The 16,215-nt window shown below is 40.9% G+C and overlaps 1 protein-coding gene across 1 annotated transcript in view; it reads left to right on the forward strand.

The window, feature by feature from the left end:
* Positions 1-16,215, forward strand: part of LOC125452541 (uncharacterized) — a 92,798-nt gene that overhangs the window by 13,381 nt on the left and 63,202 nt on the right. The window contains exon 6 of the mRNA XM_048531099.2: positions 1,170-1,286. Within this exon, the coding sequence (XP_048387056.1) occupies positions 1,170-1,286 (117 nt within the window). The remainder of the gene's footprint in view (positions 1-1,169; positions 1,287-16,215) is intronic.

Here is a 16,215-nt window from a genome sequence, read left to right on the forward strand (position 1 = left end):
TATATTGCTGTTCCTTCAATGTTGCTGTGTCAAAATCCTGTAACTTACTACCTAATGCCTTGTAGTTGTATCTACACCAGATGGACTACAGTGATTCAACAAGGCTGCTCACTGCCACTTTCTCAAAGGCAACTAGGGACTGGTCAATAAATGCTGGCCAGCCAGTGACAAATTCCATGAATGAATTTTTTAAAAATCACCAAGACATCAGAGTGTTTAGGCATTCCTGGCAAATGTTGTGCAGGCAAACTGTCTTGCAACTTAAGGCGTGGGAGATTTTTAACCTCTGAACCCTGACACCTCAGATCATATCAGAGTGACACGAACCCAGTGCTGTGTGGCATGGGGAGTTGGGATAGGGATTTCACAAACAGGTGAACGGTTGTGTTGGGATGGGGCTCTGCTGGCTTCGGGAAGATGGGAGACAAGGAAGCTATAGAAGAAGACAACCAAACTTTTCCTGTGGTATGATTCTGCTGCTCCTAATGCACAAGGAAACAATACCAAGTGAAACTACATAGCTTTCTGGTGTTCATTACACCCCAAGTCCTCTTGTGACTAAATTAACCGGATTAAGAAACTATGCCCAGCTGCTGCTGTTCCAGTTCCTATCAAGTTTCCTTTTCCTTCACTTCAATGCCCTTAGTTTCCCATCTCACCTTCAAAATTCATTGACCTCATTCAGTTTCTATTATTGCACATTCTGTCTTACTACACTCCAACTATGTCACTGTAACATGGCAGAGATTGGCACTGTAAGGAGGCAGGGTGCTCTTGGTCACCATCTTTGCAGTCCACAAATATTTGTTTGAAAAATCCAAAAGATACCATGCTGAGTAATTTATGCTTTAAAAGTTATTAATATAAGATGCCATCATTCAGCATGACAATCCTCAACACATTAAAAGCAACAAATTTGATATTTTTTATCATGTCTGGAGAGGTTTTATTTTTAGTCTTTGTGTTCAGCACATCATGTGAATTATTGCTCTTGAATGTAAAATTGAATGTGCAGTCCATTTTTTTTTTGGAACAGTTGAATTTTTACAAAATATCTGCTGCAAGTAACAAAGTGTGAAGCTGGATGAACACTATTATTTTGGACTCTTCAGCATCAGCAGTTCCCATTATCTCTGCTGCAAGTAACACTTTGTTTCCTCCAATATTAGTGTGTGCTCATGAATGAAGTCTTTGAGTTGTACAACTACATTGATAGAAGTCAGTTGACCTCTGACCTGGGAGGATATTTGATTTATCAGCATGAAGCATGGGTCCACTTCAGGAAGGTAAGATGCATAAGATGTCAGAGCTGTAACCTATTTCATAGATCTCGGCCCAGCCACCTGATTTATTTTTCAATTAGATCATCTGAATTTCTTCCTTGAGAGATTTCTCTGAAATATGTGTCAATGAGTTTGGTGTGGAAGGTTCACCAGAGCTGTTGGGCTGAATGGCCTGTTTCCATGCTATAAACATTATGCAATGTGTCTCAGTTAAATGCCTTGCAATATGTTTCAGGAATGTCCATATTTATTATTTCAGAGTAAACATTTCTCAGTGGCCTGAAATAGTGATCACAATGACTCGCTAATGAGAGAGTGTGCCGTAGATTTTATTAACTGTGAAATTTTTATTCAACCGACATTTCTGGCCATACTTGCCAAGGGATTCCAAATGTGCGCTGATGACACCAGCACTGTCTCACCTGTCTCTTGCTCAACTTCTTGTATTGTCTGTGATGGTCCAATATCTGGCAAAATTTCCTCCAAGTAAATATTGAGACTTCCTATGTTTCTAAGAACTAAAGACATAGCCTTTGACTTCCACCAGAAACACCACCAACTCTGTCCTTCCTCGCGGTATATGTCTGTAGGTAAACAATTCACAATCTTGACCTTCTCACCACCAATCAAGTAGATTGTGTTCATCTACCTCCATAACATTGCTGTCCTGTCTCAATTTGTCTGTCTTCTGAAACTGTCACCTGTCTTTAAATTTGCTATTACCTTGTCCTAGAAACCACCCTTCACAAATTTAAACTTATCTGTGCAGCTTTAAGTAATTATCATATATTTTCTTGCAGAATATTTCCTGAGTGGTTATTGATTTGTTGTTGTCTCAAGTCCATTCTTTTAAAATTCATCATTAAGTGTGGCACGGTGGCTCAGTGGTTAACACTGCAGCCTCACCACGCCAGGGACCCGGGTTCGATTCCAGCCTTGGGCAACTGTCTGTGCAGAGTTTGCAAGTTCTCCCCGTGTCTGCGTGGGTTTCCTCCGGGTGCTCCAGTTTCTTCCCACAGTCCAAAGATGTGCAGGCTAAGTGGATCGGCCATGCTAAATTGCCCGTAGTGTTCAGGGGTGTGTGGGTTATAAGGGGATGGGGTTGGGTCTGGGTGGGATGCTGCAAGGGGCGATGTGGACTTGTTGGGCCGAAGGGCCTGTTTCCACACTGTAGGGAATCTAATCTAATCTTAAAAAAACACACTGAATTGACTGTTATTCTACAGCTTTGTACATTAAAATAACTAAGCCATATGGAGAAATATGTGCCCTTTGAATCATATATTGATTTTATCCGACAATAATAAACAGCCTCTGTTTGGCCATTGCATCAAGGAGATGCACTGAGAAGGTAGCATCACTTTAGGTGGCTTTTGCTTCAAACATATTTGAATGTAATTTATGTCCAAGTACTTTCTTTTGGAAAAGGACAGAGCTGCCCAAGCTGTGCAATGGGACTGGAATAGTGGTAGCCTCTGGTCTATGCATGCTGGCATATGTAAGCAGAAGCAACCTTGTGACATAAGCCATTGATAGGTAGGGAACGTAAATATTGATCAAAGTTTCTAAAATGTTGGTGATCTTCTGCTATCTGCAGAATATTGCAGCTGCAGGAGGAGTGAGGCACAGTCTTTTCTAAAGCAAAGTGGGTGTTGAACATGGTGATGAATACAAAGACCAGCAGCAGCACACACTACTGACAACATTGGCCTGATTTATATGAGGCTCACTTAGCAGATGCATTAAATATAAAAGACTTGCCCGAACCTCTGCCCCAAACTCCTCCAGCACAGTTTTCTAACAGCCAGCATTCCTCTTCATAGCCCCTCATTGGTCACCATTAATTCAAGTCTCTCCCCCACCCCATTCACCATCTCAACTCTTCAGCATCATCGAGTATGAGAAAGGGGGCAGTCAACGCATGACTGAGGATGTTATACATAAATGCATGCAGTATACGAAACGAGATAAATTAGTTTGTAGCACAGATATAAATTAGCAGGTATGATGCTGTGGGTATCTGAGACGTGGCAGCAAGGGGACCAGGGCTGGGAACAAAATATCCAAGGATACATATCCTTTTGAAAGGACGAGCCGATGGAGGTGGGGCTTCCTTGTTAGTAAGAAAATAAATTAAATCAATAACAAGAAGTCACAGAGTCAGAAGGCATAGAGTCTGTGTGGCTAGAGTTAAGGAACTGTTATGGAAAAAAGGCCCCAATGGGAGTTGCGTACAGGCTTCCTCGCAAGAATGAGGATATGGGGAAGGAAATAAATCAGGAGACAGAAAAGACCAGTAAGGAAGGCACTAATAATCAGCGAGAACTTCAGTGCAGGTGGACTAGAAAAATATGCTTGATAACAAATCTTAGGAAAAGGACTTCATGAAAAGCCTGAGAGTTTTTTTGGAGCAGATTGTGATTGAATCCACTAGGGAACAGGTAGCTCTGAATTTGGGTGAGCATAATGAGGCAGACTTGATTAAAGGAGCTGGACGTGAAGGAGCCCCAAGGTAACAGTGATCAAAATATGACAGAGCTCCCCCTGCAGTTTGAGAGGGAGAAACTGGAATCCGATGTAAAACGGTATTACAGCTGAGTAAAGTAACTACAAAGACATGAGGGAGGAGCTGGCCAGGATTGGTTGGGAGGACAGCGTAGCGAGGAAGATGCTGGAGCAGTAAAGGCAGGTGTAATGCTGGAAACTCAGCAGAAATTCATCTCAAGGAAGAAGAAACATTGAGGAGGGGGCAAGGCAACTGTGGCTGACAAGGGAAGTTAGGAACTGCATGAAGGCTAAAGAAGAAGCATACAATGTGGTGAAGATTAGAGTGCAGCCCGAGGACTATGAACCCTTTGAAAACCAGCAGAGGACAGCTGAAAAAAGCAATAAGGGAGTGAAAATGAAATAAGAGGGCAAGCTAGCTAGTAATACAAAAAAAAAGTTGCAGAACTTTTTTGAGATACCTTACAAAGTAAAGGAGAGGCTAGAGTGGACATTGGATTGCTGGAAAATGAGTCTGGAGGAGTAGTAATTGGGAATGAAGAAACGGCAGTGGGTACTTTGCATCAGTTTTCACAGTGGAAGACACCAGCAGCATACCAGAACTTTAGAGTCGGGGGCAGATGTGAGTGTAATGGCCATCATTAAGGAGAAGGTGCTGGGAACTGAAAGGTCTGAAAATGAATAAATCGCCGAGACCAAATGGATTACACCCCAGAGTTCTGCAGGAGGTAGCTGAGGAGATTGTAGAAACCTTGATGGTGATATTTCAGGAATCACTGGAGTCAGGGACGGGCCTGAGCGGTTGAAAATGACTAATGTAATACCCTTGCTTAAGAAAAGTGGGAGCAGAAGGTAGGAAGCTAAAGTCCAGTTAGCCTTCACTCTGTCATTGGTAGGATGGAAATCTAAAGTGCATTATTAAGTAAGGTACTGTGGAGTACTTTGAAGTGCACGGCAGTATGAGGCTAGGTGTGCCAGCTCAGCTTTGTCAAGGGGAGCTCACAGCTGACAAAATCTGTTATAATTCTTTGAGGAGGTAATGAGCAAGTTAGACTAAGGAGAGCCAGTGGACACGATCTACTTGGAATTCCAGAAGGCCTTTGACAAGAGCTGCACCGGAAGCTGCTGGAGGCAAAGTTCTGTCATGGATAGAGGAATGGCTGCATGGCAGAAGGCAAAGATTGGGGATAAAGGGGTCTTTCTCAGGATGTCAGGTGGTGACTAGTGGAGTTCTTCAGGGGATGGTGTTGGGACCACGACAATTCACATTATGCACTAATGATCTGGGTGAAGGAACTGAGGGCATTGTTGCTAAGTTTGCAGATGACACAAATACCGATGGAGGGACAGGTAGTGTTGAGGAGCAGGGGAGGCTCCAGAAGGATTTGCACAGCTAGGAGAGTGGGCAAAGAAGTGACAGATCAAGTGCAGTGCAAGAAAGTGAGAGATTTTACACTTTGGTAGGAAGAGTAGAGGATGTTTTGGCCTTGGAGGGTGCTCATTGTAGATTTAGAAGAATGATTCTGGGGATGAAGGGCTTATCATGTGAGGAACAGATGAGAACTCTAGGTCTGTATTCCTTGGAGTTTAGAAGGATGAGGGGGGTTCTGATTGTCTATTCTGTATTCTGTAAGTTTCTGAGTGGATGTGGAGATGATGCTTCAACTCGCAGGAGATTCTAGGACCTGAGGGCACGGTCTCGGAATGATGGGATGACCCTTTGGAAGTGAGATGAGGAGGAATTTCTTCAGCCAGAGGGTGGTTAATCTGTGGAACTCATTGCTGCAGAGGAGGCCAATTTTTTTTAGTTTATTTAAGATAGAGATAGATAGGATCTTAATTAGCAAGGGGATCGAACATTGTGTGGAAAAGCCAAGAGGATGGGATAGAGAAACATATCAGCCGTGATCATATGGTGGAGCAGACTTCATGGGCCGATAGGCCTCATTCTGCTCCTATATCTTATGATTTGAGTAAACATCTTTCTTTTCTTCAGTTGAATCCTTGTGTTGGATTCCTATTATGTCAGCAGGAATGGCTGACCACTTTGCTCCAGCAATCCTTGAACAGTCGATGATGTCATCTCAAAAGGACATCCAAAAGGGAGAGATCCTAGGTGAGCAAATACTAAATGATTGTTTTACTCCTATCCGCAGAAAAGTTTGTGTAATTTGTGCCTTAATTCCTGATATGTGTTGCCAGTGGATGAAGTTTCCTGTGTGAAGTTGGAAACTTATTCCCCTTGAGTCTGCACGTTTAGGGAGAAAAAATAATTGTTGGAGAAAGAAAGAAAAGTTTTAAAGAAAAGAGATGTGTGCCGCTTCAATATTGAGAACTATTCATTACTGAGAATTTCCACGTAATTTCTTGCTGCTGTTTGCAATGGTAATGAATGCAAGTCTGTAATAACTTGAGTTTTGTTGGTACTATCAATTTGGAGCATATTACTGAAGACCAATGTGTGTACAGATCTGTGGAGAGAGTGAAATGTGTCATACTGCAAAAAAAACACATCTGAGCAACATAATTTATTTATCTGTAGTGAGAAACCTTGTACAAAGTTGATGTTGTTAGAACCCAGTGTGCTGTGGTGGTGCTTGTAGCAAGGCCATGAGTGTAACCCTGTCTCATTTTTTAAAAAAAGAACAATCTCTGTTTTGCTAGTCTCTCCGTGTGCCGGAAATGTTTCATCCTTTTGTACCAGAGGGTAAATTTAGTCTGCACTTTTCTTAAAGCCTTGACATCCTCTGAGAATCAGCCAGTGCCCCAGATGACAGTGAGTTCCAGGCATTTTCTCCTCTCTGCACTCCAGAGTCCCGGAAATCTGCAGCATATGGACAATGTAGTTCACGCCCCAGACACACGAGTTGATTTTGGGGTCGGGGAGAGGGGGTTTTGTGCAGTGGGTTTCTATAGGTGTCAGTATTGGAGCCCTTGGTTTAAATAAATGATTTAGATTTGAATGTAAGAGTGTTGATTGGTAAGTTCAGCCAAGGCCAGTGCAGAGGAAAGAGATGGCAGTCTGCAGCAAGACAGCAGTGTGCAGGCCACGGGGATTGAGGGACTGAGCCTGGCACAGGAGAGAGAAATCGAGCAGTAGGACCTTAGGAAGCATCGAGTATCAGAAGAACCTCGGTGTGCACATACGCTAGTCCCCAAAGGTATCAGGTTAAGTGGATAATGTGACTAAGAATACATATGGTGTACTTGCCTTTAGAGAGTTTAATATCAGAAAGGTCAAGCAAGAATTGTTTAAAAACATCATTTGTTAGGCCACAGCTAGCTATATGCAGTTCTGAAATCCATACTTTGGAGGTGTGCGATAGCATTGGAAAGGGTGCAGAGGAGATTTACCAAGATGTTGTCTAGCCTCGAGAGTTTCAATTATTTAGATTGGACAGACTGGGATTATTTTCAGTAGAGCCAGAAGAGATTGAGAGAAGACATGATTGGTATCCATAAAATTGAGGGGCAGAGAGTACAGAGGAGAAATGTTTCCTCTTAATAGAAAGAGAAATGGCCAGGGGCCATGGGTTTAAGGGAAGGAGTAGAAGGTTTAGAGGAAATGTGAGGAAAAACTTTCTCACCCAGAAGGTGGTGGGAATCCGAAACCTACTTACTATAAGGGTGGTAGAGGGAGCAAACAAGGCTATGGGCCAAGAGCTAGAAAATGGGATTAGAAGAATGAGTTGTTGCTTGTGACCAGCACAGACAGGATGGGCTGAAGGGTCTTTTTCTGTGGTGTAGACCTCAATGACTGTATGCTGGGGTGTGTATATGGCAAAAGCTGTGTCATACATTTTTATATACAATTTGAGTATTGCTGTTTAAAATATATTTTTCCAAAGCTTTTCATTTTGTAGTTATACCTTGTCACAAGAATACAAATCAAGGGAAAAATAGACATTTATATTGAATAAGGTGAGAGCTGATTTGACTGGCAATGTGTCTGAGACATTGCCATGGCGATTGCCTTAGTTAGTGATAATTGACAGTTAACCGCCAGGCTTTGAGTAAATTTAAACCAGACGGTTTAAGCATTGCCCTGAGAAACGCTGCACCTAGTTTGTTGCATTGAAATAGGTGCAGTGTGTGTACATGTTCTTTGCAGTTTGAAAAAAAACAGAGCTCAGTGTATTAAATAAATGTAGTTTTCAGCAGGCGCGCACATGCAAACCTGAATTGGTTGTCAGTATAATCCTTCTCACACACAGGATTAACCAGTAAATATTGTCCAATTGCAGGATCATATCTAATACTGGCAGTGTTGCAAGTTTTGTATGTGTGAAAGATTGCAATTATTTATCCTCGGCCAGAATAATGTCAAAGGTTATCCAGTCATTATCACATTCCAGACAGGAAGCTAATGTAAACAGCAAAATTGTCTACCTTGTTTCTGACATTACTGTTTGGGAGCAAACACAAAATGAAGCAGGCACTTCCACAATTCAGGGAGCAGTAGTGGCTACACTGTCAGACATTCCTAATACCATGAGTCAATAGAGTGGCCTTGGTTGTGAGCATATTGTAAACAAGCTGTTGGATGTAACTTGTTATGCAAGGGGGCCCATTAGGAATTGCAAATAAACAATGTTCAATTTTTTAAAAAATCTATTTTGCTAATCAACCTATTCAGGTGTTTTTACACTCCTCTGGAGCTGGTGGGACTTGAACCTGGGCCTTCCAGTTCAGATGTTATCACTGTGCCATAAGAGGACCTAATGTTATTAATATTGACTAGTAAACCAAGAAGAACTCGCCTGCTGTTCTTTTGAAATACTATCATGATGCCATTAGACTCCACTTGAAGGAAGAAGTTCTGAGGAAGGGTCACTGGACTCAAAACATTGACTCTGCTTTGCTCTGTAGATGCTGCTAGACTGACTGGAGTTTCTCCAGTAACTTCTGTTTTTTGTTTCTGATTTACAGCATCTGCAGTTCTTTTCAGTTTTTAGTTTTGTTTGTTTCATTCTCCAGCATCTGCAATTCTTTGTTTTATTTTGTGATAGACAGGATTGAACAAATCAAATCCAGCTAATTCCCCCACCATCAATCAACAGTGCCAGGAAGTTATTACTTCCAACAAGAGAGAATCTTACTGTTGCCCCGTGACATGCATTTGCATCCTATCATTGAATTCCCCATTGTTAAAGTTCTGGAGCTTGCAGCTAGCCAGAAGCTGAAGGGGATGAGCCATGTAAATTTTGTAGCTACATGTCAGTGACGTACAATTCTGTAATGAGCAATTGCCCTTAATTGGGCTGTTAAAGGCCTCATTAGGCCCAAAGTCAGGTGACAGGGATCAGGACAGGGTTGAGCTGGAAGGAGATGGGCTGGGCACCCCTCATCTCTGCTGCCCACCCCACCCAACCAAGAAAACGCCTAGCGATGGAAGTAGCCAATATATCCACAATTTTATCTAGATTATAGAGCAATGGGCTCAAAATATGGAAAGAAAGCAGAAAATTGTGCTTTAAGAAATTCAGCGCTGAGAGCTAAGCTACTTTGTTCTATTGTGAAAGAACAAACTGAATTATGCAGAGCATGTTAAATAATGCGCGTGATTCAAATCCATTGACAAAGCAGATGCCCATTCCATTACAATTGAAAAATGAAGTTTAATGTACATTGGGAAGAGCATTTGTGCTGTTACATAAGACTGTGATTGATTAGCAGCAGCATATTTTCCATTTTATTTGTGATCCACTGTAGGTGTAATGTAACCTGTTCTGATATTGAGAGCCTGTACTCATGTTGCTAGGAGAAACCCATGCAGGCATGACCTAATTAATAGTTAGAAGTAAATATTATTCATTGGAGTAAATTATGCTTCTACAATGGGACCAGATAAATTCCATACTTTCATTATCCCTTAATTAAAGCATGCACAAAAATATATGTAATGAGAGCAAAGGAACAAGAGGAAATTTGATTCACAAATGGCTTTTTCTGCCATTACTACAATGACAAAACTGGCAATAGCCTCTATGAATAGCATTGGTAATTTAATATGTGGGAACATCATGAAATTAATGTTGTTAGGGTGATTTATTATGAATTTACAAGAATGTAAAGCCAAATGGAAATGTAATGTTTCAACTTGGGGAATTATTCAAGAACACTATACGTACATATCCTGCTTAAAGAACATAAAGTTCTCCAGCACTAAAATGGTCGACAGGCATAATGTACTGGGAAGAGATTCTGCGATATAAGACAGGAGTTGTTGGATAACACACAATACAGGAAAATTTTCAGGAAAGCAAGCACAGAAGAATAACTTTCACAAATGATCACCAAAAGACAATCGCATTTTTTTAGGGCATGTGTTTAATGGAGGGGAACCAGAATATCTGGTAAAATATTATGGTAAAAAATTTAAAGAAAGAGATTTGAGATGGCAAGTTTATTCTGATAACAAGCAGTATTTTGTATTAAAATGAAGATTGCAATAAATTCACTAAGAGAAAAAAACTTGTTTATGAATGAGGTTTTTATGATTACATTTTTATGATTATGTGTAAGGAATTATTTCTTGTTTTCCATCACTTCTAGCAATTCAATCTCCTCCCTGCCCACTTCACATTGCATTGTTTGCTGATGTACGGTTTCAGTAACCCACTATTCTTTGGGTGCCATGTTTTACGCTAGTGATTATGACTCTCCAACTTTGAGTTTTTGATAATAAATATTATCTTGGGGGTATTTCTCAAATCTTGCACCTGTTCTAATTCTTTAACTATTAGTGTATTTTCGCCTTTGCGTCTGTCTTGTTTTGCTGCTCTCAATGTTACCAAATATCCTAGTTTCTCTCCATTGAATACATGCCCCAAAATGTGGCTGTCCTTTGGTGATTATTTGTGCAAGTAATTTTTCTGTGCTTGCTTTCCTGGGAATTTTCCCTGTATTACGTGTGTCATTCAACAATTCTGGTCATATGTCTTAGAAACTATCCCTCTGTTACCTTTATCTTCCATTTTTGTGCTTATATTCCAACTTTCTTTTTGATTTAAATCAGAAGTCACACGACACCAGTTTATAGTCCAACAGGTTTATCAGCAATCACAAGCTTTGGAAGGGCTGTTCCTTTGTCTGGTGAAATCGCTTCACCTGACAAAGGTGCAGTGCTCCAAAAGCTTGTGATTTGAAATAAACTTGTGGACAATAACCTGGTGTTATCAGACTTATGGTTATGTCCATTCCAGCCCAACACCGGCACTTCCACATCACTCATAATGATATACTGAGATAGATGATGTGTGGCACATTAGTAATATCTTTATGCTTTCCATTAAGATGTTATTATTTCTAAATCAGTCTGCTATTTTTGAATGTTTATTTTGCATGTGTTATGCATGTCCTGATGTCTTGATTACTTTTCCATTTAGGCTGCCTAGATACAAAAATGATTATACTTCGTTTTACTTCTGCTGATTCCATTGGTGTTTTGCATCTATGTGTAATCCTTTTCTTCTTACCATCCTTCATAGTTTTGCACCAGTTTAATAATAATCCATATCTCTTTCTGTTTGATACTGTTGCATGTTGGAGTATTATTGATTCTTCTCCTGTAATGCTGTATCGTTGACAGATCTCAAAGATTTGTTTTTGTAACCTCTCCACCAATGGAAATTCCTCAGCTCTGTCAGATTTTTTGTATTTGGTAAAGATTAAAAAGGCATGGAGACTGAATACAACCTTGTTGCACTCCTCTTTTATAGCTACCTAGTCATTGTATTCGTAGTCTATTCTAATTGTGCATAGTTTAACTTCTGAAGCCAATTTACATTTTTCCTTTATGTGTCTAAGTCATTTCTCAAGTGTCCTTCTTTGTAAGCTTAAATAATCAATATTGAAAGAGCATTACAGCCATGCCTTACCCTGTTCTTACCTGATGCAGACAGATGATTACTACTTTAACAAATCATTGGATAATAGAATGAGAGTGTGAACTCCTGCCCACGTTTATTTTGTTCTCTAACCCAGGGATATTGAGGAAATTGTAGCACCCTTTTCTTGATGACAGCTGTGGCACTCGCATCTGAGTCCTGAGTTCAAACCCCAAACCAGAGTGTGTACCAGGTGCTGTCTTTTGGATGAGATGTTAACCTGAGGCTATTCAAGTTGATTTAAAAGATTTCATGGCACTATTTTGAAGAAGAGCAGGCCTAATCATCTGACCAATATTTATCTCTCAATCAACATCACAAAGGACATTATTTTGGTCATTGCCACTTTTGCTGCATATGTAATGTTGCAATGTACAAATCAGCAGTCATATTTCCTACATTATACCAGTGATTTACATTTCAGAAAAACCCTCCGTTGGTCTTAAAGCCCTTTGAGACATCTGCTGGTCATGTAAATTTCTACACAAATGCAAGCTGATTCATTACAGGTTGGGGATCGCCGATCTGCATGGCTCAAATACTAACAGAAGCCTAATAATTCTTTTTTAATCCAAGGTCACTCACCAAATATTTTTCTGCTATTATCAATGTCTGGTGCCTAGTTTACAGTTGCCATTCTGATAAAATTCCTTTGACCTGAGCAGTATAAATTACTCCCTTCCAAAGGATTCAGTTAAAAATATGCAATATACAAATCGTATGCCAGATCTGCAAACGTTAAAAGGATTAACTGAATGGTTTTGAGTATGTTCCAGAATAGACATATGCTTGTCTACAAATTTATTCTAAGAGCTTTATTCTGAATTACAGATTTCTGTATTTTAGTGTTACTGTAGTTTGGCCACATTTGGAGTATTGTGTGCAGTTCTGGTCGCCATGCTATAGGAAGGATGTGAAGGCATGGGAGAGCATCCAAAAGAGGTTCACCACAGTGTTCTCTGAATTGGAGGTACAGGCTATAAAGAGACATTGGACATACTTTGATTGTGTCCACTAAAGTATCAGAGGCTGAGGGGCAACCCAATAGAAGTATATAAAATTATAAAAGGGATTGATATGGCAGATGGTCAGAGTCTATTTTCCCCACAATGGAAATGTCAGATACTAGGCTGCATTGGTTTATGATGAGACAGGGAATGTTTAAAGGAAATGTGCAAATCTTTTTACACAGAGTGTGGTAGATGCCTAGAACACGCTGCCAGTGGAGGTGGTAAAAGTGGATGTGATAGCAATGTTTAAGATGCATTTAGACAGGCACATGAACAGGAAGGGAATAGAGGGATAAGGTACGTGTACAGGCAGATGGATTAATTGAGAATGGCATCATGGTCAGCACAGACATGGTGGGCCGAAGGGCCTGTTCCTGAGCTGTACTGTTCTGTGTTGTAATATTAGCTTTTATTAATAGAGGGATCGAGTTCCGGAACCAAGAGGTTATGCTACAGCTGTACAAAATTCTGGTGCAGCCGCACTTGGAGTATTGTGTACAGTTCTGGTCACCGCATTATAAGAAGGATGTGGAAGCTTTGGAAAGGGTGCAGAGGAGATTTCCTAGGATGTTGCCTGGTATGGAGGGAAGGTCTTACGAGGAAAGGCTGAGGGACTTGAGGCTGTTTTCATTAGAGAGAAGAAGGTTGAGAGGTGACTTAATTGAAACATATAAAATAATCAGAGGTTTAGATAGGGTGGATAGTGAGAGCCTTTTCCCTAGGATGGTGACGGTGAGCACGAGGGGGCATAGCTTTAAATTGAGGGGTGAAAGATATAGGACAGATGTCAGCGGTAGTTTCTTTACCCAGAGAGTAGTAAGGGAATGGAACGCTTTGCCTGCAACTGTGGTAGATTCGCCAACTTTAGGTACATTTAAGTCATCATTGGATAAGCATATGGACGTACATGGAATAGTGTAGGTTAGATGGGCTTGAGATCGGTATGACAGGTCGGCAGAACATCGAGGGCCAAAGGGCCTTTACTGTGCTGTAATATTCTATGTTCTATGTTCTGTCACGTTTTTAATAGTAATAATGGTCTCCAGATTAATCGTGTTGTAACTGAAGTTATTTTAATCTACTTTTTCCTGACTAAGACTAAACTATGATTGTGAAAGGAAGGCATGCTTTCTATCTTGCACCCGTCAGGACAGATGCAAGAATCTCAGATGGCACAGCTACCCCGAACAGATCTTTACTCACTGTGTGCAGCACATCCTCACAAACAGGCCATCACATTCAAACCTGAGAAGTGCCCAGTCTATCTCAATATGGGCTGTCTCAAAAATTTAAGCATCAGTTAAAGCTAGCTGTTTTGAACTGCTATTAAAGAGTAGCAACGTGAATGGTGTTATCCACTGACAGGATGCTGCTGAAATACCATTTGATGTTTTGCCAACTACACAAATGTACAGCATGGTATATGAATTACAGTGCTGGTGTGATGCCAGGTATATAGTTTCCAGTGACGAGCAGTTCATATCAAATACCAATACCAAGAATTCTAACCATACACAGGGAGCCCGTGCTTGCAGAACTCGTGTGCAGTGTTTGGTGTGACTCCAAGATTGGGCTAAACAATTCCAAAGTGTGCTAAAAATTACACTAGTGACCAATTTAAGATTATCACTTGGGTTCATATTTTTGTTCATCAGATTTCTAGAAGCTACCTATGTTGATACGTGGGACTTGTCCTCTGCAAACAGAAGGATTTTTGTTTTGAATCGTTGGTCCTTGTTTGAATTAAATAAAAGTATTGGGAAAATGGCTCCCTAATTTCTGGCACATTCTGTATAGCATTGCCCCAACCAATTGGAATTCCCTTGCTAGCCAATCAACACTTTCTCTCTTGCAGTATAAATTGTCACTCCCTTTGAAATTTACGTTCTTGTATTTGACCTGATGAGCGCAACGCAAAATTCTTTAAAAGCATGTGTCCATTCTCTCAGCAATACTTGAACTCTATATCACCAAGCAACTATAGTTATGAAAGCAGTCCTTTGCTACTTTGTTCGGGCCTTTGGACAGGAAGTGGCTGCAAAGTATCGTTGCCAAGCCAGATCAGATTTGTAGCTAATATCAGCAAGTGCACTCTATAGAGTGCCAGCCGGAGTGGGAAGCAACAGCTGATTCTCACTCTCCTACCTAATCATGGGGAATTCAGGCACCTCTACTGATGTACAGCTAGCAGTACTGCATTGATGCACATTCCCACTCTTACCATGCTCCAAATCTCCAAATGATCGGGGTGGCCTATGACCTACTTTACTGATTGTCCATCTGAGTTAACTAAAACTGTGAAAAGTGTTGTTATAAAAACTTACTTTCTGAAGGACCACAGGCATTTTATTGCTCCAAATACACAACTTCAGTTGCTGACCTGTGTTAGCATTGTCGTGACCTGATGTCTAATGCAGTAATGATGCTCTCTTTCTCTTGATGAATCCTTCCCACAATAACATGATGGAAGTTGGTATTTGAGTTACTTGGCAACAAATTGCACAAACAAGGTTTCTGTTCTGCTGTGAAATACCACTCAATCCAAAGCCATCTGCAACAGCGCTTAGTTTATGAATGGAACACTACAGATCACAAGATATAGTAGAATTAGGTCATTTGGCCCATCGAGTCTGCTCCACCATTTGATCATGACTGATCTGTTTCTCAACCTCATTCTGCTGCTAGATCCTGTAACCATTGATCAACTTTCTAAGCAAGAACCTATCATTCTGTGTCTTAAATACACTCTGACAAGGCCTCCACACCCTTCTGTGGCAAGGAGTTCCACAGTTTAACCACCCTCTGGCTGAAGGAATTCCTCCTCATCTTAGTTCTAAAGGATCGTCCCTTTGCTTTGAGACTGTGCCCTCGAGTTCTTGTCTCGCCCTCTAGTGGAAACATCTTCTCCATCCAGGCCTCTCAGTATTCTGAGCATCTCATGAGATCCCCTCTCCCTTCTAAACTCCATTGAGTACAGATCCAGACTCCTCAACCGCTCCTCATATGACAAACCCTTCAACCACAGGATCATTCTTGTGAACCTGGTCTGGAAACCTGCCAATGCCAGGACATCCTTCCTTAGATGCAGGGCCCGAAACTGCTCACAATATTCCAAACGTGTTACGGCCAGAGCCTTTTACAGACTCTGAAGTACGTTCCTGCTTTTATGTTCTAGTCCTCTTGAAATTAATGCTAATATTATATTTGCTTTCCTGGCTGCCAGCTGAACCTGCATGTTAACTTTAAGAGAACCCCTTAGTCTCTTTTGATGACTGTCTATCGAGAAAATGGTCTATGCCTCTGTACTTCCTATCAAAGTTCATGATCTCTCAATTTACCATATTATATTCCATCTGTTTCTAATTTGACCAGTGTCCTAGCCTTTTCAAGTCATTCTGCAGCCTCACACTTTCTCAACACTACTTACCCCTCCACCTATCAGCCAATGGCTCTTAGATAATAAAATGTGAGGCTGGATGAACACAGCAGGCCAAGCAGCATCTCAGGAGCACAAAAGCTGACGTTTCG

This window comes from Stegostoma tigrinum, chromosome 4, assembly GCF_030684315.1.
Source record: "Stegostoma tigrinum isolate sSteTig4 chromosome 4, sSteTig4.hap1, whole genome shotgun sequence".
Taxonomy (NCBI): Eukaryota; Metazoa; Chordata; class Chondrichthyes; order Orectolobiformes; family Stegostomatidae; genus Stegostoma; species Stegostoma tigrinum.